Here is a 26,872-nt window from a genome sequence, read left to right on the forward strand (position 1 = left end):
TTATTCCTCCAATGGAAGACATTCTTACTTCTTATTACATTAAAGCATATCCTTGACAGACGTTGCCAAATTCATTAAGTTGTGCGGTTAATATGATCGAGTATCTAAGGTGGGCTGACATGTCCTAGGCAGGGAAAATAAACGTTGTAGACTGATAGTTACAGAGCTTCGAAAAGAAGTCTAGAAGCTATTTAAGATGACAGTTGAAGTGCAATATGAATATTAGGAAAGCAAGTAATAATTCATCCTTAATAAGCTTGATACAGTATAGGGTCCACTGATAGGCTTTTATCTTTGTAACGATAGACATTTGTGTTTCTTAAGTCATGGAGTAGTCATTATTAAAATATCTAATAATTCGCTTTGTAACTGTTTCAGTCAGTGATCGTGCCTATACATAATGGGGAGGCGTGGATCAATGAGTGCTTCCAGTCAGTTTATGATCAAACGGCCTGTACTACTTTAAAGTTAGAAATTTCCATTTATGATGACGCTAGCACAGATAAAACACAGGAGCTTCTGCAATACTGGAAAGAGAAGATGACGGAGAAATCAGTAAATGTAAATATACTGAAAGGTGCTCACTCAACTCCAAGAGGAGGTATGGTTTCAAATTATTAAAAAAAATTCAAAATGTTTTATCAGAATAAATGTTAATACAAAAATAGGAACGATTTGATTTAGTATTATTATTGCTATTATTATCCTTAAGCATAAACTTCAGGTTCTGTTTCATTGGTGGTAATGTATTCCTAATTTTCGAACTCTTTCTAGAGTGTATCTGTAGAGTGAATAAAGGATTTTTTTTTTTTTTTTTTTTTTTTTTAGGTTAAAAGAAACTTGTAAAACACAAAAGGATCTTATCTGACAGTCTATCGAAATTCTCGATCCTATTCTATATTGCAAATTAGAATGTTTTTGAACATTTGCTGCGTCGAAGGTGACTAATCAAGAATTACATGAATCAGCGTTAAATATAAGAACTAATCTTGTAAATTAAAATTACGTATTATATCCCAATATTTTTATAAACTGCCTTATGAGTGTATGGTGTTAAAAAACGATTCAAATGTATTTCCTTCTACTTTTGATTTTGAATTATGTATAGTTTACTAATTATTATTTTCGTTGAAATAAATGTTTTGGTAAGCCCAAATTTGTCATTCTTTTTGCATTCCAAGAAATCTACAGTCACTTTTTTAATACGTGGGTATTCTCAGAAGTAACCGACCTGATGTAAGGATGGCGGTTGTTGTTTCAAAAACGTTATTTTGCTCGAAAGTACCAACCTTATAAAACTTAAGTTTGAAAACGATACCTTGTTTAGTATTTGTTTGGCAGCCATCAATAATGAACACCCTTAGTTAATTTGTAATTATGGAAAAATGGGTCATCGTTATGTAATATAATACTTTAATTTGAAAAAAAATTAAATGAAATCTTTTGAGTTTTACGTCCCACGCTTATGCCGGTTAGGCTAAAGGAGAGGGTGATGATGAGAAATGAATGAAATGGTGGAATGAAGAAAGTGGAAGGAAACGGGAGAACCCCGAGAAAACCCACGCACACGGTGTTTGTCCACCACAAAGTCCATTTGGTGGGGCTGGGATCGAACCCGGGACCCCAAGCACTAGAGGTGAACGCTCTACCACTGAGCCACCGCGGCCCCTTTAATTTGAAATGTCTCAGTCCAACTAATATCCAAGCAGAGCTAGATTCTACTCTGAGGGAGTCTGTTACTTCGTTTACAGCAGTAAAATATTGGGTGGCACAGTTTAAGCGAGGCCGTACGAACTGCAAAGACAACATCGTATTGGTCGACCAAATGAGGTGACCACGCCAAATATGGTCAAGAAAATGTACAAAATATTATTGAATGACCATCAGTTGAAAGTGCGCGAGCTAGCAGACATGGTAGCCATTTTAAAAGGTGCTGTACATTGAATATTGACTGAAAATTTGAACATGAGAAAGCTGTTCGCGAGATGGCTGCTGCGTTTGCTCACAATAGAACAAAAATAGCGTCGTGAGGATGTTCCAATCAAGTTTGGTGATATTTCACATCAATAAAATCGATATTTTGTGTCGATTCATCATCGTGGATGAATCATCGGTCCATCACTTCACACTTGAGATGAAGAAACAGTCAAAACAATGGACTGAAAGGGAAGAATCGGCTTCAAAGAAGGCGAAGACAGTTCTATCTGCTGGCAAGATCATGGCTTGTTTTTTTTATTTTTTTTATGCGTGTGGGATGATTTTCATTGATAATTTTTAAAATGGAAAAGCAATCAACGACGAGTATTATGCAAACTTATTGCAGCGTTTGAATAATGAAATCAAGGAAAAGAGCCGCATTTGGTCAAAAAAGAAAGTGTTGTTTCACGAAGACAATGCGCCAATTCACACATCCGTTATCGCGATGGCCCAAATCAATGAGTACAAGTTTGAATTACTTCCTCACCCACGTTATTCGCCAGATTTAGCCCCCTCGGAATATTTTCTCTTTCCAAACTTGGGAAAAATGGCTCGGTGTTAAAAGATTTGTCAAAAATGAAGAGATGGAGTCTGCTGTTAATGGCTATTTTGAGGAGCTCGACGATTCATACTATAAACAGAGTATCGAAGCTATTGAACATCGCTGGGAAAAGTGTATTGAGCTAAAAGGACACGATGTTGAGATTTTTTTTTTTTTTTGCTTGCTTGGGTCGTTTACTTTTGGGACTACTCTCCTACCTAGCCAACTACTTTTCTTTAGCGAAATTGAGTCAAACAAATGTGAGTTTTGTATGACTATGGGAGAACTTTAAGCCAAAGTAGTAAAATGTTCTACATATGGTTCTTAAAATAAACCTTTGAAAGGAAGGTGGGTGGCCATTTTAAGTATGAGTGCTCATTAAAGATAACTTGAATATAAGTTTTCTGCTACAATTGCCTATCTTATGCGTGTATTGCAAAATGAGTACCTTATAATGCAGGAAGAACGATCATGTGAATAGTCACTTTCCTGCAGAGCAAGGTCAAGTCAGTTTCTTCTGTGATAGATTTAATTTAAAACATGTTTCAAGTTTTAAGAAATCTCGAAGCAAGTGATCAGTTTCAGGTGGTGGATTCTTCTTTGGACTTCCCTAGCTGACGAGTATTTAATTACCTTTTCACATACACTGGCCAGCCAAAACATTATGACCACCTACATAATATCTGGTATTTCCATCTTTGGTTCGCAAGACATCAACAGTGATGTTTGGCATGAAAACACTGAAGCTTTGGTAGATCGCTGGATTCTTATCGACCACTTCTGCACTCACAAGTTACATAATTCCTATAAATTTCGCGATAAGCTTTCCTCGAACCACTACAGCACAAGGATGTGTTGTCCTACTGAAAGATACCATTACCAGTTGGAAAGATGACCAAAATGAATGGGTGTATATGATCAACAATGACTTGGCGAAAGCTAGGAACCATCATGGTGCCTCCTCTGGTCTGTCGCCATCCTCCTGTGGACGTCTTGAGCAGCTGTTCCACCGAAAGACAACTGAGTCTGACCTGGCCATCTATATGATGAAGACAGTATCATAATTCATCGAACTATTCCACGTTGTGCCATAGCTAGGCGGTTCTCTTGCTCCTTTCAGTCGTAATCGACGATGCCGTGCGGACGCGTGTGGGACATCTGTTGTGAAGGCCCATATCTAACATTGCATGGTGAACTGTATGCCCAGACACACTCGTGCTTTGTCCACTGTTAAAGTCTGTTGTTAATTGTCCCGTAATTTTCGCTCTATCCAGTTGTGCCAACCTCGACACTACAACGTCCGATATCTTTATTGAGGTGTGACTGCCCCACACCTTTTCATTTGGTGCTGATTTCACCGTCTTTTTCCCAACTTTGAGTCGCACTGTTTCCAAGATGGTCGTTCCCAGCTCTTTGGCCCTCATAATCTGGCTCCTATCAAACTCTGATATATCGTGGGCCATCCCCATTCTACACATAAGCATCATACTGACTAATCGGGTGAGATCCATGCCACTGGCAAGTGGTTTTTGTGTTGCCCGTGACTTTTACGTCAACCCAATGACTTCGTTCGAAAAGTAATGGGGGGTTTAATGTTCTGGCTGGTCAGTATATATAACACCGTAAGAAAATACATCACACCTCACGTTATTCCGAACAAGATATCGTGGAGCTGACAGTCCCTAACAATTCTGACTTCCTGCCGAAGCATTCTATGTTCACCGTTGTCACGGGCCATCTTTTACTTACTTTGGAGCCTACTTGAGCTCAGATCATATCTGATAATTCTGTTGGGAGCAAATCTGGAAATTATATTCTCTTGGGAATCTCTTACGCACCCATTGCACATTATTGAAATATACATTTTTATATAGCGTACAAAGTCTGTCCGGAAAATAATGTCATACATTTTAATGTGAATCGACAGTACGTTGCAGCGCGCTATATCTGAAGAAGATCGATGGTGGTATAAGTCAACTACCGAGCGAATGTTTGCTCAGTTGTCTCCTAGCTCTCGGAGATGAAGGACGGGAAATTTCGTAAACCTCTGTTCCATCTCTTGTACAAATCGCAATGCAGCGCTTATTGGAACAAAGGCACATGATCAAGTTGTGTATGAAACACGGCAAGTCTGCAGCGGAAACTTTTCCAATGATTCAACAAGCTTCAGGGATCAGTGTTTATTTAAAAAAAAAAAAAAAAGTATACAGATGGTACAAGGCGTTTTTGGAATATCGTGAAGAAGTCGACGACGAAGCCCGTACTGGACGCCCGTCAAACTCGTCAACGACGAAAATGTGACTCGTATGAAAGAACTTTTGCAAACACACCATCGAATGAGTGTTCGTTTAACGCCTGACAAGTTAATTTTTCCAAAAAGTATTGTCTGCGAGATGGTTGGTGGCCAAGGATTTACACATGAGAAAAGTGTGTGCGAAGCATGTCCCAAGAGTGTTAGCGTTTGATCGACAACCAAAAATCTCGCCGAGTGGAAATTTCTCAACACGTTTAGGAAATGTGTGGAAATGATCCTCACTTTTTGAACAATGTTATCATGGAGATGAAAGGTGAATATTCCAGTACGACCTCGAAACAGAAGAAGCAAGGTGCCTAGTAGCACATCTCGGCGTTCCCTCGCCCCAAGAAGGCTCGAATGATCAAATCAAAACCATTGCTCATTGGATTTTTGGCATCAGAGGATCGTCCACCGTGAGTTTGTATCTCCCGGGTCAACCATTAACTCCAATTTTTACGTAGAAGTCAAGAGATAGAGAGCAAGGATCTGGCGCATCAGACCAGACATCAACGGCGATTGGAAACTTCATCATGACAGCGCGCTAGTTCACACTGCCTTCGTCGTGACCAGCTACCTGACCAAATCTAATGTGCCTCAGCCACCCTACAGTCCCAGCTTGGATCCCACAGTTTTCTTTTGTTTCCCCGTTAGAAATTCCCCCTGAAAGGACATCGTTACAAAACAATTTACGACGTGAAAGCAGCTTGTAAAATGGATTCAAACGCACTTCCAGAACAGGACTTGCAGGATGCCTTTGCAGATTGGAAATCCCTTTCCATAGATATATCGACGCAGGAGGACAATATTTTGAAGAATTTTAATGTACAGGTACTATTATTCTTCTTATTATGTGAATAAATGTTTTTGTTTTCATATTTGTAGACTTGGTGACATTACTTACCGGACATACCTTGTATGTCTTTCTTTTCGCTGATATGTACTGCCACTTCGTGATGTCTGAATTCGAAATAACTCATGTTGAAATGTAGCTTTTCCACGATTTTGTACAGCCCTGGTTCTGAAACTATTCACTTTTTTCCCCGTAGGTCATATAAACTTTTTTCTTTCTTATTTTTATGTGAAGAATGCTCTCTTACATTTTGTCGATATAGTTAATTAACATGTCATATACATATGTGTAATTTATCTTCGATCAAAGGCAATCGTCGGTTTAATTCTGGTCTGAAGCCAAGCGGGTAACATGAATCTGTACTGTTCTTGTAATACAATTCATACTGGTAATTTTCGGTAGAAAGTTGATATATGTTAATTCATTTGCAATATGTTACACTTTAAAATTAATCCGTTTGGTAGTTGCATTTCCTCATTTCCTGGAAGCTACTAGAAAAAGTTTTCGAAAATCTCAAATTTCGTAAGAATGTACTTTCATATGTCATTCTTATATACGTATTTGTCTCACTCAGTACTAGTAAAAGAACAAATTATTGTGTATCACGCTATAATACAGTTACGTATTTATTTAATAATCCACCGTTTCGAATTAATTTTTCATATTAACGCTGACTTTATTTTCGACACTAGTTCTAAAGACATTCATTCATGTTGTAGAATGTCAATATTTTGTTTAAAGATTTCTTCAAACAGTAAGGTTGTTGTTTCAATAGATTCTTGTAGTTCTGAGTTTCTCTGTAACAAACTGTATCTGTATACTCGCGGATATCAAATTAGTTTTGGTTCTGTAATGTCTTTTATGTAAATGATTGACTTCGTAACATAACCCTTTCATTAATTTGGGTTCAATTCTTCATTTAAGAATTATTTAGAAACTAACAGACTGTTCAGAATACTTAACAAATATAATTCCATGCATAACTTTATAAAAGTTAATTACTATCTAAGATATCTTCCCTTGGGCTGTTTAGTTGTTCTCTTTTACTGTTCCAAAGTGGTAATACATAAACTGGTCATTATTGGGAAACAACTAATATGTTCATTCATCGGACCGTGCTACCCGACGCTAATAGCCAACTGTCTTAATTCGAACGGTCTCTTCTCATTGTAGTTGTTGATCTAAACTATGACGTATAAGATATGTAGGATCTCAGTTTGAGTGGGTTTTCGACTACCAATCTATGCCGTACACATACTAATCAGAAACGCATTGCGGTTGACATACATTCAAATTGAGATGGTTCATCGCAAGATAGGCAGTATCTAAAATGCTTTTAGTTGAACACTTCCAGTATTTGTGAAGAAAATATAGTAATTACTCCGAGATATGATGGTCACAGGAAATGTGTTTCTTTAGTAAAATAAATACTTAGCAGACAGATGTAAATTATAGTGTAAATGATACAAATATGAAATTCTTGTATTCAGTTGTTTTCACTCATCAGTATTATAATCTTCATCAATAACTTATGCTGCTTTAAGAGTAATTCGTTCTACCTCTCCCTTCCCGTTTATAAATTATATTCCAATATTAAATTTAAGCCATTACTCATCTGTCATTACGAGATTGTTATCTCAGAAATAACTAACTAACTCTATGGCCTATGGAACCCGGAGGTTCAATGCCGCGTTCACAAAAGCTCTTCACTGACTTCTATCCTTAGCTAACTGCATCCAGTTTCTACTTTGTATTCCAATCTCCCATCTGCGCGTAGGTCTTCCTAATGGTCGTTTTCCGATTGGTCTTCCAGTCAAGACTTTGAAAGCGTTTCTACTTTCTTCCATTCTAGCTACATGACCCGCCCATCTAAGCCTCCTAGACTTGACGACCCTAACAATGTTGGGTAAACCGTATAAATTATGTAGTTCCTCGTATGAAGTTTCCGCTATTCCCCATTCCCGTTCCTCGTGGGTCCGAATATTCGTCTCAGGATCTTGTTCTCAAATACTTTCAGTCTATGTTCTTTCCTAGAGTAAGCGACCATGTTTCGCAATCATACAGAACAACAGGTATGATTATCGTTTTATATATTTTAAGCTTCAAATTCCTCGACAGAATTCGCGACGGCAAGAGATTTTGAACCGAATAGTAACACAAATTCCCTGATTTTCGTATGTGAACATTGATCCTAGATATTTGAAACTGTCTACTTTATCAAAAGTATTATCTAATATCTTAACGCATCCATAATTTGCCGTATTACGGTCCCGACGCACTTCCATATATTTAGTTTTCTCTGCATTTACTTCTAAACCCATGTCCCTGCAAGCGTTTAATAAGATCTCTGCATTTCTTTCTGTTGTTCTCCTATCATCCCCTATTAAATTTACATCATCAGCATATGCCATAACCTGGTGAATACCGTTCAACTCCTAAAAAAACAATGACACATGTCATCTGTGCATAACGGTAATTTTACCACTTTCGAAAATCAATAAAACAGGTTTAGAGGTAAAAAATCCAGAAATCTGTTTTTGCCAATCTATTAGCTATCATTCCGTGAATTTATTTATTTATTGTATTTTTTATTCATTTTATTTTTTTTATTTTTATTTTTATTTTTTTAATTTTTATTTTTTTTATTTTTTATTTTTTTTAAAGTGTGACGAGAAGTGTAATATCCTCTGCATGTAGATATTTCAAAAGCTCTCAGGCTGTAGATCTGAGAAGAGTTTGATTTGATAGTTCGAACAAGAAATGATCCATTTGTTGCAAATAATCACTTTTAGCCAAAAAGTAAACATAACATAATTGTTGATGTAAGTTTATGGGAATACAACAAAGCACAATATTTTCAGTGACCATGTAATGTTAACCAAACAACAACTAAATATCAAATGGATTTATTCCGTTAAAAACGGAAACAAGTCACTTTACAAAAATTAGAGACACTTGACTGAACTGAGATGAACACTGTCTTGACTACATTCATGGAAGTAGCTCGTTTGTTGCTTGTTACTAGTTATAAAATTTGCCGTGAGGATCTTTTTGCTAATGTGGTTGTTCTATTTTCCGTTTTGCTGCATTACATTCTTCACAAGATATCATTAGAACGACCCAAAGTTGGTATATGTCTGATATTGGATAGCCTTTCGTGGTGCCATTCAATCTCACTCATCATGACGTGTAACGATACTTAATTCTAAATATTGCATTATGGTTGTATTACTATTTATTTTACGTGAAAGTGGACAAAGTGCAAATGAAATGTCCATTTTGGTATCCGGTGGGAAACTCGTCTCAGCAATACAATACAGGAATGGATTGAGGTCCATTACAAATTCGTACACGCCTAGCAAGCAGGCTGGGGTATCACAGTCAGAAGGGAATGCGTTGTTGAACAATGTCCATGAAAGTGGACCATGGATAACACATAATTACAAGTGATTTTTCTTTACGTATTCAAACTGAGATATTCTGCACAGCAAACTGCAAAAAATATGTTAACAGTACATTTGAACCAGAAATGGCGAATGAACGCACCATTCTTCATTGGTTTATGAAATTTCGTTCCAGTGACGCAGCATTGCAAACTGAGTCTCTTGGACACTGAGCAGCATCATGTTCGTTTGAACTCCGTGGAAGTAGACCCTTGGAAAAGTGTTCGTCCCATTGCAGGCGAGTTAGGTATATCACTGTGTGGCTCCATTCAATAAGATGAAAAAGGTGGACTTCCGAGTGTCAAATGGGTTAATACCAGTTAACAAAGGTTGCCACCTGAATGTATTTAGTTCTCTGATTGTATGGAACAATCGGGAAGATTTCTTGTATCAGATTATCTTTTCTTATGAAAAATGGATCTGCTGCGACAATTGTACTGTTAGGACAATGTTGAATTGTGATCAACGACCAGGATGGTTTCCAAAACGCACAGAATTTTTCGTTGCTTATATGTTGGTCGATGATTGGGATGATTCATCATGTCTTTCTTCGTTGAGGTGAAACTGTCACTGTGTATCGTTATAGTGCAAACTCAATAAAATACAACACAAATTATTCTCAAGCATCCAGCAATAGTGAACGGACATTGTGTCCTCATGCTCCATAAAACTACACAATATCATGTAGCTCAGAGGACGACGAGTTGCATGAGTATGCAGTATGAAATCTTTCCACACTCATTATTATTCCTCTAATATCTCTCTCACTGACTACAACGTCTTTCGGCATCTCCATTACTTCTTGGGAGGAAATGTTCCTTGGTGATTGTGCGGGCGGTGCATCGTGCGGTTGAGGAATTTTTCACATCTTGAACCACAGACTTCTGTAGCCACTGAATTCGTTGGCTGAGCGATTGCATGGGCGTGCAAGCCGGGGGAATAAGGGGGACGCGTTCCCCCAGAAATTTTCTAGGGGGGGATTGTCCCCCCCTCCAGAAAATTGTATAGCAGGAATTCTTCCCCAAATATCTCACCAAAAATGATGAAATACTGGAATGGGAACGTCGATTGTCAATTAATAATTCCTGGAATTGAAAGGAATTACAGCTTCATTGAAGAAAATTCTAACAATTACCAGGGTATATAAATGAAGTACAGAATGTAGCGACACTGTATTAGCTACGTCAAAAACTACCATAAAGCGTGCACACATTCATTTGCAGCAAAAAGAAAATTTTGAAATATCTATATATTAAAATGTTACGTTTATATGTTTGTGGTCAAGAAAAGTTTATACAGTATGTTAGTGGCAAATTCTTTTAAAAATGATATCTCGGAGACTACAAGCTCTGGAAAGATGCCGTTTTCACTGATCGATTGCAAATTTTGTGAAGATTGTTGAGTTATAATTGAATATTTTTTAAGTGGGCAGTTATTTCTTTATTACATTTTTTAGAAGTACGCGGAAGTATTGAAAATTTAAAAAAGTAAAGCATCATATCTCAACGAGTTATACATCCCAACACCGCACATTTGTATACGAGGTTAGTATATCTCTTCGGCATTTGTTTCATTGTCAAAAGATAATGAAAAACGAAGCATAACTATTTCTCCAGTGTAAGATGAATCTTTATTGTTTAGAGTGTCTGGCCCAATGAACACCATATAGCCTATCACTGACATTATAATTAATTGTGTGTGTGAGCTAGTATCTTTATGAAAATAATAGGTTCTAATTGAAAGTACGCAATTCTTAGTGTGTCTTTTCATTTTGAACAGCTACCGACGTAGTACTTATCAAAAGTTTAATGCTCAGTTTCAAATATTTCTGCCTTGAGATTTTATCTTTAGTCTTCCAAGAAAGCGGTAGCTGCAAGAAAAATAATATCGCTTTCCAAGTATCTAAAAAGATTCCTTTCCCTCTACACTTATAGCATTACAAAGAGAAAAGAGAAAATAGGGAATGATTTTTTTTATTTATTTAATATACCGACTCTTGCTGTTTCGGCTTCATGTAAAAATACCACCATTATTGTGCCAACCTGGACAATCGATGGAAGACTTACAACATTGTTTAGCTTCGGAAATAGACTATAGCTCAAAACCTGCCTTAAAAGACCTTTTTCTTCGTGTGCGGGTAACGTAGGCCTCTTTGCGTGTTCTCTCTAATGTATTGTTGAACTTCGTCAACTGAGCTGTGCGAAAGTGTGTCACTGTTTTTAAAAGGACATGTTTTGCAGCGTGTTTTCTCCAATAGTAACGTTATTTAGACAGCTGTGTTTATGTGCGTGACTGTGAATATAACGTTGATATGAAGTTTTTCATCTCTTGTTTCTGTTTAATGTTGTTTTATTGTTTGAAATGGATCAATTTGTCATAAGAAAAAGAAAAGAAGACAACACATGGGCCAAAGCAGTCCCATTGTTGAAGAAAAGAAGAGAAAAATTAATTCAAATGATAGTTCAGCTGATGGATTACAACCTGAAACTGACAATGGAAATTCAAATCTTGTATCGGTCACCATCACCATCAGTGTCAATACAAGAAACCTCTCAATCTTCACGTCTAGCAAGTGGTCCAGATTTTCTCCATCCTTCGAACCTTTCAAAGAGCAATTAGACTTTAGTGTTATCTACAAATTTTCCACAACAGTCTCTGAAAAGGTCGATCATTGAAATTTGTGCCAACTTAGTTCCTTCCGTGGCTGCACATCAATCCAAACAAAATTAACGTCATTTTCTGTTTTTACTGTATGGACATCTTGAAAAACTTTTTTTTTTTTAAGTTCTTACTAAATTCATGGAAGACGCTTTCTCTACTGTAGGATTTTGCAACTGGAAGAAGGCTAAAGAGAAATTAAGTATACACGAAACTTCAGAATGCCCTAAACTGGCTGTACTGCGCTACACGCAGAAAAAAAAAAAAAAAATAGAAAACCAACTAAACAGACAAATTTTAGATGAACAACTGAAAGCCAGGAAATTCCTGGAAAAATGTAATCTCAAGTATACGTTATCTTGCAAGGCAAGGACTCGCATTTAGATAACATGACTTCCGGTTCAGGAATTTATTTCAATTGACGAGCCTTTGCTCTGAAGATTTTCCTCAGTTGAAGAGCCGGATAAGGGTAAACATGAAGAGATGTAATTTCATGAATGTTGAAATCCAGAACGAAATCTCGAAACCATGGGCCAATAAATTGCTTTTCATATATGTAACAAAATCAAATTTCAAAACCCTTCTCTGTTCTCTATCATGTCTGATGGTTTCAGTGATGTGAATGGCGAAGAACAATTAAGTATTTGTGCTAGGTGAGTTGATGAAGATCTCTGTTCTCATGAAAGTTTTCTTGTGCTCTACAGTATATCAAAAAACTACTGGTGAGTTTATAGCTTCAGTTATTCTGGATGAGATGGTGAGACTCCAGCTTTCCATTGCTCAACTCAGTGGACAAGTTTATGATGACTCTGGAAATACGAGTGATTTCTCTGGAATTAGTGTTCCATCTATTATATGTAAACCGCAACTTCTTGCCTTGTACGTACATTGTGGAGCCCACAGTACTAATCTTGTGATTAAGGATGCCTGTAGTGCGTCAGAAGTAATATGAAACTCTTTGCAGTGGGTGCACGAACTATGAGTACTGTTTTCGCAGTCACTTTCAGTGAGGTCACGATTTTCTGCTCTAATCGAGGCTAATGCTTGTGGTCTCGTCTTAGACATTGTAAACATTAAATCCTTGTGTCCCACTAGGTGAGTTTGTAGACTTAGTCTAATAATGGGAGTTGTTTAACATTATGAAGAAATTCTCTCTACTTTGGAAAAGATGAAGACTGACGGAATTGTCAACACATCTTCAGGATCAGCAGCTGGGTTTTTGCGGCTTTTTGAAGAAGGATTTACGTTTCTTGGGCTCATATTACTAGAGATATTATCAGAGGTTGGAGCTTTTTAACAGGACACTTAAAGATCCAATTTCAGTGTCAAAATGGGAAACAATACAAATCATAAATGAAAACATGAACTTGAATAATATGCTTAGTCACCGATCATAAGTTCATTGTACTGTCAAGAAACCTACAAATTAATATCATTGCTCTGGAAATTCCATTAATTATAATAAATATTGTCAACAGTGCCATAAATAGGATTTTTTGTGTCCCTGGAATAGAACTTATCACCAATGATAGGATTTATCTATCCTAAATTGCGGCACTTTAATTCATGTTGTGACATTTTGTGAATTAAGGGGGGGGGGGTGCAATGACATCAGTCTTTCTTTAAATTTGGCCCACAATGTTGAGTGAAGGGTGCTGTCTCCCCCCAGAAAATTTTTGGTGGGCGCGCCTATGGTGATGGCAAAGGTGTGTAATTATAGACGGTGACGATTAATCAGGTATTGTAGTTTTCGTTTTTTTTTTCTTTCTTCTTTGGAAATAATGCATTCACTAACCTAACTTAAGAAAAGATAAATATTTTACATCATTGTTTATTGTGCTATCTTCTTAAAAGTCTTCGGTGCGCATTTCGCTTTTTTTCTTTATATTCTGTAACCCAATTGACGAGTAGCAGGAATTTTTTGAAGGCCATTTCCATTATATTTAAACACTGCACAGGAATGACATTTAAAGCTGCAAGTAGATGTATGAGAGTACATTTGCATTTTTAAAAAAATCATATGAAAGAAAAAATTAATCTTTAACGTCCCACGCATATGCGGGCTAGCCTGAAGGAGACGCTGATGATGAGAAATGAATGCAATGGTGGAATGAAGAAAGTGGGAGAACACCGAGAAAACCCACGCACATGCTGTTTATCCACCACAAAACTCACTTGGCGCGAGCTGGTATCGAACCAATGACCCCATGCACCAGAGGTGAGTACTCTGCCACTGAGCCATCGCGGCCCTCATATGAAAGAAACCATGATATTTTTGTGAAATTTTGCGTACGTTATAGTGAATATATAAACTTAACAATTCTGCATAACTAATAGATTATTGGGTATGTTACACCTCAAAACATTCAGGTCAATGAAGAGGAATATCACAGTTTCTCCGTTATCAACAGTACTGTTTCCTTTATCTTCTACTAAAACACACAACATATTTCTTTATTTATTGTAGTTCGTCCTCTATCATCACCGAGGCTATATGAAACGTAGTCCTACAGTTCAAGGTGAAATCTGAATCACAGTAATGCCTTCAATGCTTTCTTGTCGGAAATTGAATCCAGCACCTCATATATCGAAGATGTGCGATCAATTTTTCGATCTTTTGAAAACGTCTCATAATAAAGTAGTTGATAATATGATTAAAAAAAAAAAAATCAGTGTTCTTATGCTTGAGATAACTGCAACGTAACGAGTCGCTTGGGGCCAATACAGTGAATACCTATAGACCATTTCCTTATCTAATAGTTTCTTTGCAACTTGAATACTAGAATAAGCAGTTTTATTCACGGTAAGAAGATATTGCGTGACAAATAATGAGCCACAAGAAGAATCCATCAGTGAAGTGAAATAACATATGTTCCGCAATAAAGTATTTACTGGTAGTGCTAAATATTATTTAAATACTGTATTAGTAATTTTGAATGTTACTGTCAATTGCATTAGTCTCTAGCTATGTTATTGCCTCTTGTTTCCAGTGGGCTACGCTAAGAATGCTGCTGTAAAGGGAAGCAGAGGAAAATACTTGTGCTTTCAGGATGTGGTACGTACTACATAGCTTACATCCTATAATGATAAATTCATTTAATATGTGTATGGCACATTTTTGTTGGAAGAAATTTACCTCACATTTACTATTCAAAAATACTATAACGGAATTGAGGTTATAAATTTCGTTGTAATATGTTTCTGTAATTATGCGTACAGTTATTTAGTAAAAAGTTCAAAATCGACTTCAAAACCATGAAAGGTCATGGAATTTCGTTGAATTGCTTATTATCGGAAGAATACTTTGAACATCCATGTGCAATATGCAACATTTTCATCCAAAATACCATTATGTTAAATACAGATATATTGTTTGTCTAAGATTAAACAATGAAATTAGTTTAATATACCTATATGTAAAAGGCGTCAAGTTTCCTGTAAGGTGAAAAAATGAAATAAAATCTTCAATTTTATGTCCCATACTGTATGCTCTGAGGCTAAAGGAGACAGTGAATGATTGTGGAAGGATTGATGGCTCTTCCTTGTGTGTATTGATATTAAATAATCTTGTTTACTTTAAGTAATTAGCATTTATTTATAGAAAACAGTAATGTCCATAATAATTTATATGTTCCGCACATGCGAACACACAATAATTTATTTGTTGTGTTATGTGTTGTTTTGCAAAATTATTTGTTTTCTTTTTATTCCAGAAAAGCATATATATATATATAAACTATACGAGAGTTTTCAATAAGTTACCTAAGTTTCTAAAGCCTGTCATATTCTGTATTCAAATCACAACTTAAAAAAAAAAAAAAAACTTTTTAGTAAATAAATGTTATTACTCTGTAAATGAGTTTTATGAAGACAATTTATAATTTTCCTTCTGTATTAATTATGTTATGGACGTATTATCTGTGTGTTCGCGTTTCTGCAATTTAAAAGTTATTTTATTTTATTAGTTATTTCTGTACTTTGAGATTTTGTTCGAGCATGTATATTATTTTGTAATTATTGGCAACTGTATGCGTAGTCGCAAAAATCTTCCATTGTATGCGAAACAGGCTAATAAATAAATAAATAAATAAATGAAATGTGAGAAAGCGAAAGAACCCCGAGAAAGCCCACATATACAATTTTGTCCATACAACTCACATGAACTGGGATTGAACCAAAGACTTCTCGCACCAGAGGTGGCCACTCTGCCACTATGCTTCTCAAGTTATTTTAAAGTATAATACATATTTTGTATGTATTGCCATGACAACATGACCTTGGATAAATGCTGCACTTGAGCCTTTATAGGGGTGGGGAACAAGATATGATTCCATGTTTACCAGGGTGGATTGATTTAAATCAAGATTTATATCACTTGATTTTTTTAATAAAAATCGTTGATTTAAATCAAATTCCGAAATAATTTAAAGTGAAAATAAGTAAAGTCCCGTTTCTGTTCTGTTATTCCGATTTTATGGAGGAGACTCAAATGTACAGTATGTACAGCTTTGAAAACAAGTGTCATGCAGAGGATGATTAGGGAAAATCCCGTTTTGAACGGGTAACAGGGCAATCCTGTTTTCTTCTCTTCGTAATATAGGGTTTATATTGTAAATCGTTAGCTATTCCAACGGGGAAATCACCATCGACATTTAAGACGAAGATTCTTTTGTGTGCGCGTCTATATATTTGTTCCCAGATAATAGGACGTATTTAGAAGTGTCCTATCCCTCCGATTTTTTTTTTTTTTTTTTTTTTTTTTAAGATTTTATAACTTTAGGCAAAATTTATGTATTTCGTGCCGCAAGCTAGTTACAATTTCCTTAAAAGTATGCCCCTGCCAAATATCAGTGACTTTTGTGGAAAAAAGTGTCACTTTGATAAGCGTTGCTGTACTTTTTCCTTAATGCTTAACCTTTTAAATTATATCACCTATTTTTAGGTGATAGGATAAAATCTTCATTATTCGATTTAAAAAGTACCAATAAAGCTTGTTACTTCGTTTTTCCAAGATTGAAGGAATTGTAGAGCACGTTACATATGCTTTCACGTCTCTCGGTCTCGAGACATAGGATGTGAGGACGCAATAAATTTTTTTAAAAAAGATATTTTTTGTGCCTATTTTTATTATTTTTTGGCGGGCCTACATTTTGCATTCAGAAGACTGACATTTTGCACACTCGTTCAATGCACCCTTAGTATTTTTCAGATGATTTCAGATCTCTGCGTGAAAACAGGGAGTAAAAAAAAAGAAGCTATTTTTAACAAAAAAATAGCTTTCTTCGCGATTTCCCCGCCTAAGATGGAGACATATGAATGGTACCATCTGAAAGGCTGTTCTGTTCTGAAGAGAATGATATACGAATCATGATCTTAAGATAAATAGGGATGTCTCAGAAAACTGTTTCCTGAGATTCTGTTTTATACGGGAATCTGGGGTATTTGGGGATATTATTTTTCGCGGGCTTACTTTTGCATCTAGAAGTTTGACATTTTGGACACTCATTCACTGCACCCCTTAGTATTTTTCAGATTTGTTTCAGATTGTTGCCTTTAAACAAAGGCGGTACAGAGGGGCCCCAGATAGCCTACACGATGGAGACATTTGAATGGTACCGTTTGAAACTGTTTTATTCTAGGATAAATAGGGATGTCTGAGGAAATTTTTATATTACATCCGGGTGATCTGGGGTATGGTGAGGAAGTTCTTAGCTCATTGTTAAATATTTTTCCCGCCCTTACTATTCAAGATAGAAGCTTGAAATTTTGTACACACATTTAGCACACTCTTAGTATTTAACAGTTGATTTTGAGATCTGTGTGTTAACACAGGGGAGTCCAGATGGGATCAAAATTTGAAAAAAAAAAAAAAAAAAAAAAGAATCAGAAAAAATCCCGACATCTCTCAAAATTTTCCGCTTCAGGGACATGATAGGGAAAATGTGAGTGTTACCGTTTTAAAGGCTGTTCTATTCTGAAGAGAATGAGGTATGAACCATCATCCTAGGATAAATAGGGATGATGCTTGACTCAAAGTCTATAATTTACCAAAAAAAAATACCATAATTTAAAATTAAGAAACATTGTTTGGGATTGATATAGGTTAACGATTGAGGATTAATTCAAAATTCAACCCCAATACTTTCACTTAATGGCATAATTGATATTTAATACTAATTTGTAATGCTTTTTCTTAAGTTCGCGACTTGTATTATACGAGGACAAAGATTTGATTTAAATCAAAAAAATCGATTTAAATGAAAAAAATCATCAAAAATGATTTTTTTTTGTTAAAAAATAATTTTTTTTCCCACCCTGATGTTTAATCATTTATATGGTTTCAAGGACAGATACTGTAGATACAGCCAGCGTTCATCAATAGTTCCTAATCTGTTTAAAAGATCATCTTGTTCTTGTAGTATATGTCCAAAATACTTTGTGCACATTGCACATGTTGCTGTTTTTGAAAAGATTTCAACAATCAGGAAACCCAGCTTGCTCCTACTTTGCTCATGTGCAGAATCATGTAATACAGTGTGAACTGACCCCGTACTAATAATCACCTCCCTAGTTCGACAATTAATAGTGACGTGTCTATTCTCAAACACTAGCTGCTCAAATTTTGCCACTACGCTTTGTTTTGTTGTCGTTGGGGGACATCATTTTCTTGGGTCATCCTGTAAACTTGTGCGACCACATTTGAATTCTCTTTTCCAGCGTTTCACTGTGTCATCGTCATACACAGCTGCCATCTCTTTATGTATCGTTTGTGTCGATTTTCTTGAAGATAGAAAGCCTGTATTCAATTTTGTAAGCATGCTGCTGCCACTTAGTTTTTTTTTTTAGCTGTAACATCAATTCAACAAATACAAATTAATACACATGTTAGTAAGATGCTGACCTATCGTGCAGATTTCCATATTTGTAGCATATCTCTATCACGGTGAGGGTAACGTCTTTCTAGCTTTCCCTTGTACATTTCATTATTCGACGTCAGTTAGTAACAGCTTTTCAAAAGTATCCATCATCTTGTAAGTGTCATTGATTGGGGTAGTTAGTAATCATTTTCAAATACTGTAGTGATCTGAATGTCTATGAATGTGCATCAGTTGTATTTGGAAGTGTTTCCTAGCATAATTTATTCCCTTTGATACATTTCAGGATGATATAATGATGCCTGATCGTATTTTAATGCAATACCAAGCAGCCAAAGACAATCCAAACGCAGTGAGTATCAGTCGTTGTATATTTCATTAATACAACAGTTCACGAAAAAGTAGATAAGAACAAAGCAACAAAGTGGATAAGAAATACTTACATTTTTGAAAGTAAGAATGTATATACGTGAGAATTATACAAAATTGTTATAAGACGCCCCCCCCCCCATACCTGATAGGTATAATTTTATTATGATAGTTTTCCAAGTAGTATTTGAGTCAATATTAGGATTATGTGCGCCATTATCAGAATTGTGTGTGTTAGTTAGAAGAATTCTGTCACTGTAAGGAGAAATCAAACGACAGTAGATACAATCTGCTACTGAACGATGTTATTATTTTATGTATACAATACATAAGTCAATAAATAATTATTCCGGCAGAATAAAAATTATCAACTCACCAGATTGGCAGTTAACGACACACTTTATAGTGTCATACAATTTCGTTTTTCTCGACTCCCTCAAAAACTACACAATAATTTACCCTTAAGTATATCGTTCTGTACAGATCAGTGTGTCGGTATCCTTTGGCTAACATACCTTATGGAAGAAAAATAGTGCAAATGAGAAGCACTCACAATATTTCTTCCAGATGTATTCTGTACGCACCTAGAATGACTTTTTCTCTTTAAAATTTCTACAACATCATTGATTTGCGTTAATATCTGAAATAACTGATAATTCTGAGCTCAGTTCTTTGTAGTAACCGTATACGTGTTGACTATTGAAAATTATGATATACAGTAATTATAGTATAATCTGATGTAAGGATTCTTTTAAATCTGTTTATACAAATAGTAGCAATGTCATTCCAGCATCACGAGTCTAGTTAGACTGAATTTTTGAGTACTTATCTGGATTGTAGGAGCGAAGAATCGTAAGAAAAGTTGAGGGAACGTAAAGCGACATGATTTTATTCCTTTCAAATTTTGTACAAACACCACACAACTAGCTACAGTACTTAAGTAAATTGATGATACAAAACTAAAGCTAAAATAATTTATAATAATTTAGTTAAATGTAGCTTACGCAGTTTTTCCACGAGTAAATTCAACAAAATTTATATTTTCTTTAATATTTGTTAAAAACGAAACTTTTATATCTTCTCGAAAGACGCTAAGGAAAAGCCTTAGACTCACAGATACAGCTTTGAAAATTTTTCCTGGATAATCTGTAATGCATAGTGGTGCTACATAACTTCTGGAGAGTTGTTTCCATCGTTTAGAGTATAATAGGTTTTTTTTTTTTTTTTTTTTTCACCTTGTAGAAAATAACTTCTATCCATTATCTTTTCCAGTTGAGATGTCTTCGCTGAAAGATTCTCATTATATTTGTTTAAGAAGATTTACTCTGCTATCATTTATAAAGCAATCTGTAAGGTTCTTTGATCCAAATTAAATGAACTATTGCCATCGTTGCGCGCTAAATGTTACAATCTCGTCATCCTTATTAGATTTTCCAGAGATTATTGTTTAGTCCTACTAGGCGACTGCTAGAATGGTTCATTTATAGATTCGCTCTGGCCAATTTTTTTCTTCATTTTAATGCTTCCATTTACAATAGCTTCATAGTTGTATCTTAAACTTCCTTAAATAAATGACTTCTACTAAAGTTTTGCGTGGCTGTTATTCTGTAACTAAAGGTGTGTAAACAAAGTGTGAAAGGACATTTTCTTTGGACGTAGTAAATCTTCTCAATTAGTCATTATTAATTAAGTCAGGGCACAAACAATAATAGATAATTGAAATTTTATTTCCTTCTTAACATTGTCGTAATAGTGCATTTCAGAATTTGAATGTTTACGGTACTTTCACTTACAGATTGTTGGTTCTGAATTTCATCGCATACCTGAGGATTCTACGACGCGTTTTACGAAATGGGCAAACAGTATACGTGATGAACAGTTGTATACTCAAGTATATACATCTCATGGTCCAACATTAATTATGCCAACATGGTTCTGCAGCAGAGATGTATATGACAGGTATGTTCTGTAAGCAGGTAGTTTTAGTAATCAATTAATATAACTTTCAAAATAGATTTTCTAGAAGTGGATGCTTTTTTTACTTTTCTAGTTCTATTTTTTATATTTTTGTTCTTTCCTTTCGCTTTACATTTCGATGACCTATTTATTTATTTATTTATTTATTTACTAGCATCAGTTACCCGCTTCGCTGGGTTAAGAAAAAAATAGTAATATGTACCGTTAGTCAGTCACTTTTTACTATTACTAAAGCGCTCTTTGATACCGGTCATTTTCGATGATTTTTATATATCTGCCTCCCCTCCCCATGTTGCAGGGCACGGCATCCGAAGTGTCTTTGTTCTTCTCAGCGACCCCGAAAACTATGAATTCGACACTGATCAATATTGATATTGGTCATTTCAGTCATTTTTATATCTACGCCTTCCCGTCCCGTAAGTTGCGGGGCTGCGTTTGGATTTAAACAGAATCAGAAGTGTCACTGTTTATCTTAGCTACCCGCGAAAACTATGGATTTGATATTAATATCAGTCATTTTCGATCATTTTTAAATGTCTCTCCCCACCCACCCCACTTTAACTAACCCAAAGTGATACGACAAAAAATATCTGAAGTTTAAACTTCATCTAGGTTGTAAATTTGATCGAGATCAGTACGATGCTTCAAGAGTTATTAAGTTTTATTTATTTTTATATCTCCCCTTCCCCTAAGTTCTATCGTCAAAGTGAAAAAACATATCAGGTTCCAACATCATCTATGTTAAAAATTTTATCGAGATTGATAGTTTGGTTCAAGAGTTATTAAGTTTTATTTATTTTTTAACTCCTCCCTTCCCTCCCGTAAGTTCTATCGTCAAAGTGAATAAATAAATATTATCCTAGGCCTGAACCTAATCTATGTTGAAAATTTAATCGAGGTGGGTCAGGTGGTTCAGGAGTGATGAAGTCACAAAGACAGTCATTTTCATTTTTATTTTTACATATACCTCTCCTCCCCCTCCCCTACGTTGCGCCGTCAAAGTTAAATAACAAAAATTATCGCAGGCCCAAACGTCATCTATGTTGACAATTTGATCAAGATGGTTCGGTGGTTCAAGAGTTGTTTTAATTATTTTTATATATAAATTTCCCCGTCCCCTAGGTTCTACCGTCAAAGTAAATATATATATGTAACATTTCCCAAGCCTGAACCTCATCATGTTCAAAATTTGATCGAAATTGGTCGGGTGTTCAAGAGTTATTAAGGTTTATTTATTTTTATAGATCTCTCCTCTCCCATAAGTTCTACCGTAAAAGTGATATCATAAAAAACACTCCAGGTTCGAACCTTACCTATGTTGAAAATTTGGTTAAGATCGGTCACATGGTTTAAGTGAGATGAAGCCACAAAGACAGTCACTTTTATTTTTATTTTTTTAACATATATCCTCCCCCTCCCATACGTTGCACTGTAAACGTGAAATGACAAAAACATCCCAGGCCCGAACCTTATCTATGTTGAAAGTTTGATCGAGATCGGTCGGATTGTTCAAGAGTTATTAAGTTTTATTCATTTTTATATATTTTTCCTCCTCCTCTCGCCCTCCCCTAAGATCTACCGTCAAAGTGAAATGACAAAAAATTTGCCAGATTCGAACCTCATCTATGTTGAAAATTTGACTCATATCGATTGGGTAGTTCAAGAGTTATTAACTCACGAACGTAGTCACTTTTATTTTTATATATATGTTGATTTTTACGTATCTCCCTCTTCTCCCCTCCCTTATGTTGCTCCGTCGAGGTGAAATGATAAAAAGGTATCGCAGGCCCGGACCTTATCTATGTTGAAGGTTTGATCGAGATCGGGCGAACGGTTCAAGAGTTATTAGGTTTTATTTTTTTTATAATTCCCCTCCTCCCCCACCCCTAAGTTCTACCGTCAAAATGAATAACTAAAAGCTCTTCCAGGCTAGAACCGCATCTAAGTCAAAAATTTGATTAAGATTGGTCGGGTGGTTCAAGAGATTAAGAGTCACAAATAAAGTCACTTTCAATTTTATAATTTAGATATGTATGTATGTATAGTTCCAGATATTGTATGTTGGTCATTTTACCTTAAAATATATAATAACAGTAATAGCAAAAAGTAATCAACAAGAAACGTGTAACAATACTATCCGTTGGCATGTGATTCAGATCTCATGTTAAACTATAGGTCCCCGTCTCATATATTCTCAGTACTGAAAGAGACGGTAAACCCTAATCGAATCAGTTTAATAAATATTCTCACTGAAGAAAAATCACTTTGTAAATGCAAAATATTGTTGTGCGTTAGCCCAGACCACACGTTCATTTACGGTACCGCGAACGTATTCATGAATGTTCAACTTGATTTCACTGCTATTTATTCGACTTGGACGATTTGCACTTCATAATCATTTTAACAAGGACCCTATGAGCAGTTGTTTTCGGTACGTATGACTCCTACAAGGCATGACAAAAGAATTGTTGATGAATATATTGAAATGCAACGTGCAGATTACACTGCTATGCATTAAAAAAATTTTTAAAAAAAGTTCCGATGATTTTGGCTTGAGTGGCGTTTTCCAATAATTTTGGGGCGCTGATTACGAATATAACATCAATTCTCCCCCCCCCCCACCATTACGTCACGTTTTCGTGGAAATGGAGAGGTATATTTATATCAATGCGTACAAACTGCATTATAATATAGAATACATAATATATATTTTTCATGTACATAAAGTAGTTTCAAAATGACAGAAGTAACTAAATATACACAAATGCAAATACCATAATTTACTCAAATATGGCAAAAATTATCATACTTATGTAACAATTCCCTTCGTTTTGTCAATTTTCCAGGAGTTACCCACCTGTATTCTCCCTTTTCAGCAGTCAACAATAGTCGGCCATCATATTAATGGTCTAACCAGCTTTATACATTTTTCAATATCCTTTAAGTCCTGGTGAAAGCGTTCACCATGTTCTTTACTATAGACACCAAGACTGTGTAGGAAATTTTCGAAATGTGCAGGTAAAAAGTGTAGTTTGACACCCATATTACACACAAGTTTCTAAGATCTTGCAGCAACTCTTCTACAATACGTTTGTAAACAGGGCTTCTTGTATTACTCAGGAAGTTCTTAGGTCATGGTATTCTCAAACCATGGATCGTTGATAAGTTTTCTTATCCATCAACCAATAAATATACCAGTTGTGAGTTTACGATGGTCATAGTATTAAACACCTTGCATATGTACTAAAAACACTTAAGGCCTTATTTAGAGCACGAACTAACTGTCTCATGATGCCTAACTTTATATGCAAGGGAGGGAGTAAAATTTTTTGAATGCTCCAGGAGTGATTAATGTTCAACATTCTTCACGCCAGGTGAAAGAGATTTTCGGGATAGCCATTCATTCTTTCCTAACCCAACGTGCACCTTTTGCACGACTGTTCCATTCTCAGAGATAACAAGGATTTTTGATGTAGGCTGATTGAAGTCCGAGCAGGAGGCCTATAACTTTAAAATCGCCACACAGAACCATTAATGTTCTTTGTAGTTCACATAATTTAGCAAGCACTTAACATTTTCGTATATCTCTTTCGTATGAATAGAATATGCAACAGGAATAGACCCAAAGATATTGCCATTGTTAATTAAGATGCCTTTCAAACTTCATTTCGATGAATCGATAAAATGTCTCCAATCTGAAGCATTGTAAGTCACACCAAACCATTCTATAAGTCCTGGTATATCACGGCAGTAAACCTTTGATCGATGTTCAACAACAACAACAACAAAAGATCTCATGTTTTCTTTGCCTATACTAAGAGAAAGTAGTCCCGGGTGAAAGTCAAGACATCGTAGGACTCGCCCATAGCAAAATTAATGTCAATCTTCTAGCAATCACTAGAATATATTAATGTTTTCTAGTAGTTTTTCCACGAAAACGTAATTTTTGAATATGTCGAATTCTCAAAAACCTGACGTGATAGAAAAAAAAAAAAAAAAACTGATTACATATTTGAAATCAGTTAAAAATACACTTCAGAATATGTTGTTCGTTTGAAAACATCAGAATGCATGCAGAGCAGTGTTATCGACACTTTCTTGCGACAGTAGTCAGCATTTCATGCTCGTCACAAGTCCTAAAGTTGTATATTTGTTAAAAATTGGGAGTATGATGCACAGGAACTTGATTATTTAATGGTTTTATTTAATCTAAATATTAATAATACAAACAAGAACGTTTTCAATTATTTTACATTTTAACACACATCTCTTTGCACGAGGCAGTCTGTCTCTCTTCTTCTTCTTCTAGCGAACACACACAAAAAAACTCCACTGTTGCCAGACACAAAAACTAAACATTATATTTGCAATATCTAACACCCCTCCTCAAATGTAATGTTTAAACACAGAAACTAATTTTCATTTTATTTTTATAATTTTTTATATAATAAAAATCTACTAGATAAATGAACAACCTACATGTTATACACAGTACATTTACTCATCTGAAGCAGCTGAAAGCTTTAACCCAGACTTAAATTTTTCAAATTTTGTTTTATTCAAAGGCTTAGTTAAACCATCAGCAATCTGATTCTCAGAACTAACGTACTCAATTTTAACTTTACCCTTTTCTATTTCGTCTCTTACATAATGGTACTTTATGTCTACGTGCTTTAATCTTTTACTTGTTTCAAAAGTTTTAGCTGCTTTTATTGCTCCCTGATTATCTTCGAGTAAAAGAACTTCTTTATAAAAAATATCAGGCAGTTTTAGATCCTGTAACAAATTATAAATCCAAGTTGCCTCTGCTGTTGCTTCGGCTAATGCTATATACTCGGCTTCGGTTGATGACAGAGTAACACAATTTTGTTTTCTACTACACCAAACTACTGTACTTCCAAATATTTGAAACATGTAACCACTGGTTGATTTTCGATCATTTAGATCACCTCCCCAATCAGCATCAACAAAACCTTGTACAACATGTGATTCTTTCTCAGCGCAAAATACAAGATTCAAGTTCAAAGTACCTTTCACATATCGCAAAACTCTTTTCAAAGCATTTAGCAACTCTTTATTCGCACAATTTTGATATCTACTTAAAATGCTTAAAGGTATACTTAAATCTGGCCTAGTAGCTACCATTGCATACATCAAACTACCTATAATTTGTCTGCATTTATTTTCCAACTCTTGACTTTCTGATTTTTCGCTTGCTTTTATGACAAAATTAGGTTCCATTGGTGAACTTACTGGCTTGCAATTTTCCATATTGAATCGTTTCAGTACATTTTTCAAATAGGTTGTTTGGTTTAAGGTTGTAACACCTCGTTCTAAATCTTGATGGATGTTTATCCCTAAGTAATTGGACGCCCTTCCCAGATCTTTCATTTGAAAGTTTTTTGTCAACTTCTCTTTTAACTCCCTAACAAGATTTTCTTCAGTCCCTAATATAAGTACATCATCAACAAAAACTAACAAATATACTCGTTCCTTATTCACGGTTTTGACATACAAACAATAATCATTTTTGGACCTAACAAAACCCTGTTTCACCAAGAAACTACTGAATGTATCATTCCATATTCGAGGATATTTTTTCAAACCATATATGGACTTGTTCAACTTCAATACATGATTTTGTTTACATTCAAACCCTTTTGGTGGTATCATAAAAACTTCTTCCTTCATTTCACCATTTAAGAAAGCTCCTTTAACATCCATTTGATAAATTGGTAACCTTAACTTGTTAGCTACAGCTAATAAAATTCTTACAGTACTTAATTTAACAACCGGTGCATAAATGTCTGCTGAATCACTTTCACTCTTCTGTTGAAACCCTCTTGCTACCAATCTTGCTTTGTATGTCACATGTCCATTTTCATC

At 35.4% G+C, this 26,872-nt stretch overlaps 1 protein-coding gene across 2 annotated transcripts in view; it reads left to right on the forward strand.

The window, feature by feature from the left end:
* LOC145673091 (queuosine-tRNA galactosyltransferase-like) overlaps positions 1 to 26,872 on the forward strand; it is a 60,238-nt gene that overhangs the window by 17,882 nt on the left and 15,484 nt on the right. For both annotated transcript variants that reach the window (XM_081742446.1, XM_081742447.1), the window contains exons 2-5: positions 379 to 601; positions 14,756 to 14,820; positions 18,927 to 18,992; positions 20,805 to 20,968. In XM_081742446.1, the coding sequence (XP_081598572.1) occupies positions 379 to 601; positions 14,756 to 14,820; positions 18,927 to 18,992; positions 20,805 to 20,968 (518 nt within the window). The remainder of the gene's footprint in view (positions 1 to 378; positions 602 to 14,755; positions 14,821 to 18,926; positions 18,993 to 20,804; positions 20,969 to 26,872) is intronic.

This window comes from Thermobia domestica, chromosome 16 (genome assembly GCF_964235325.1).
Source record: "Thermobia domestica chromosome 16, izTheDome1.hap1.1, whole genome shotgun sequence".
In the NCBI taxonomy this organism is placed as follows: domain Eukaryota; kingdom Metazoa; phylum Arthropoda; class Insecta; order Zygentoma; family Lepismatidae; genus Thermobia; species Thermobia domestica.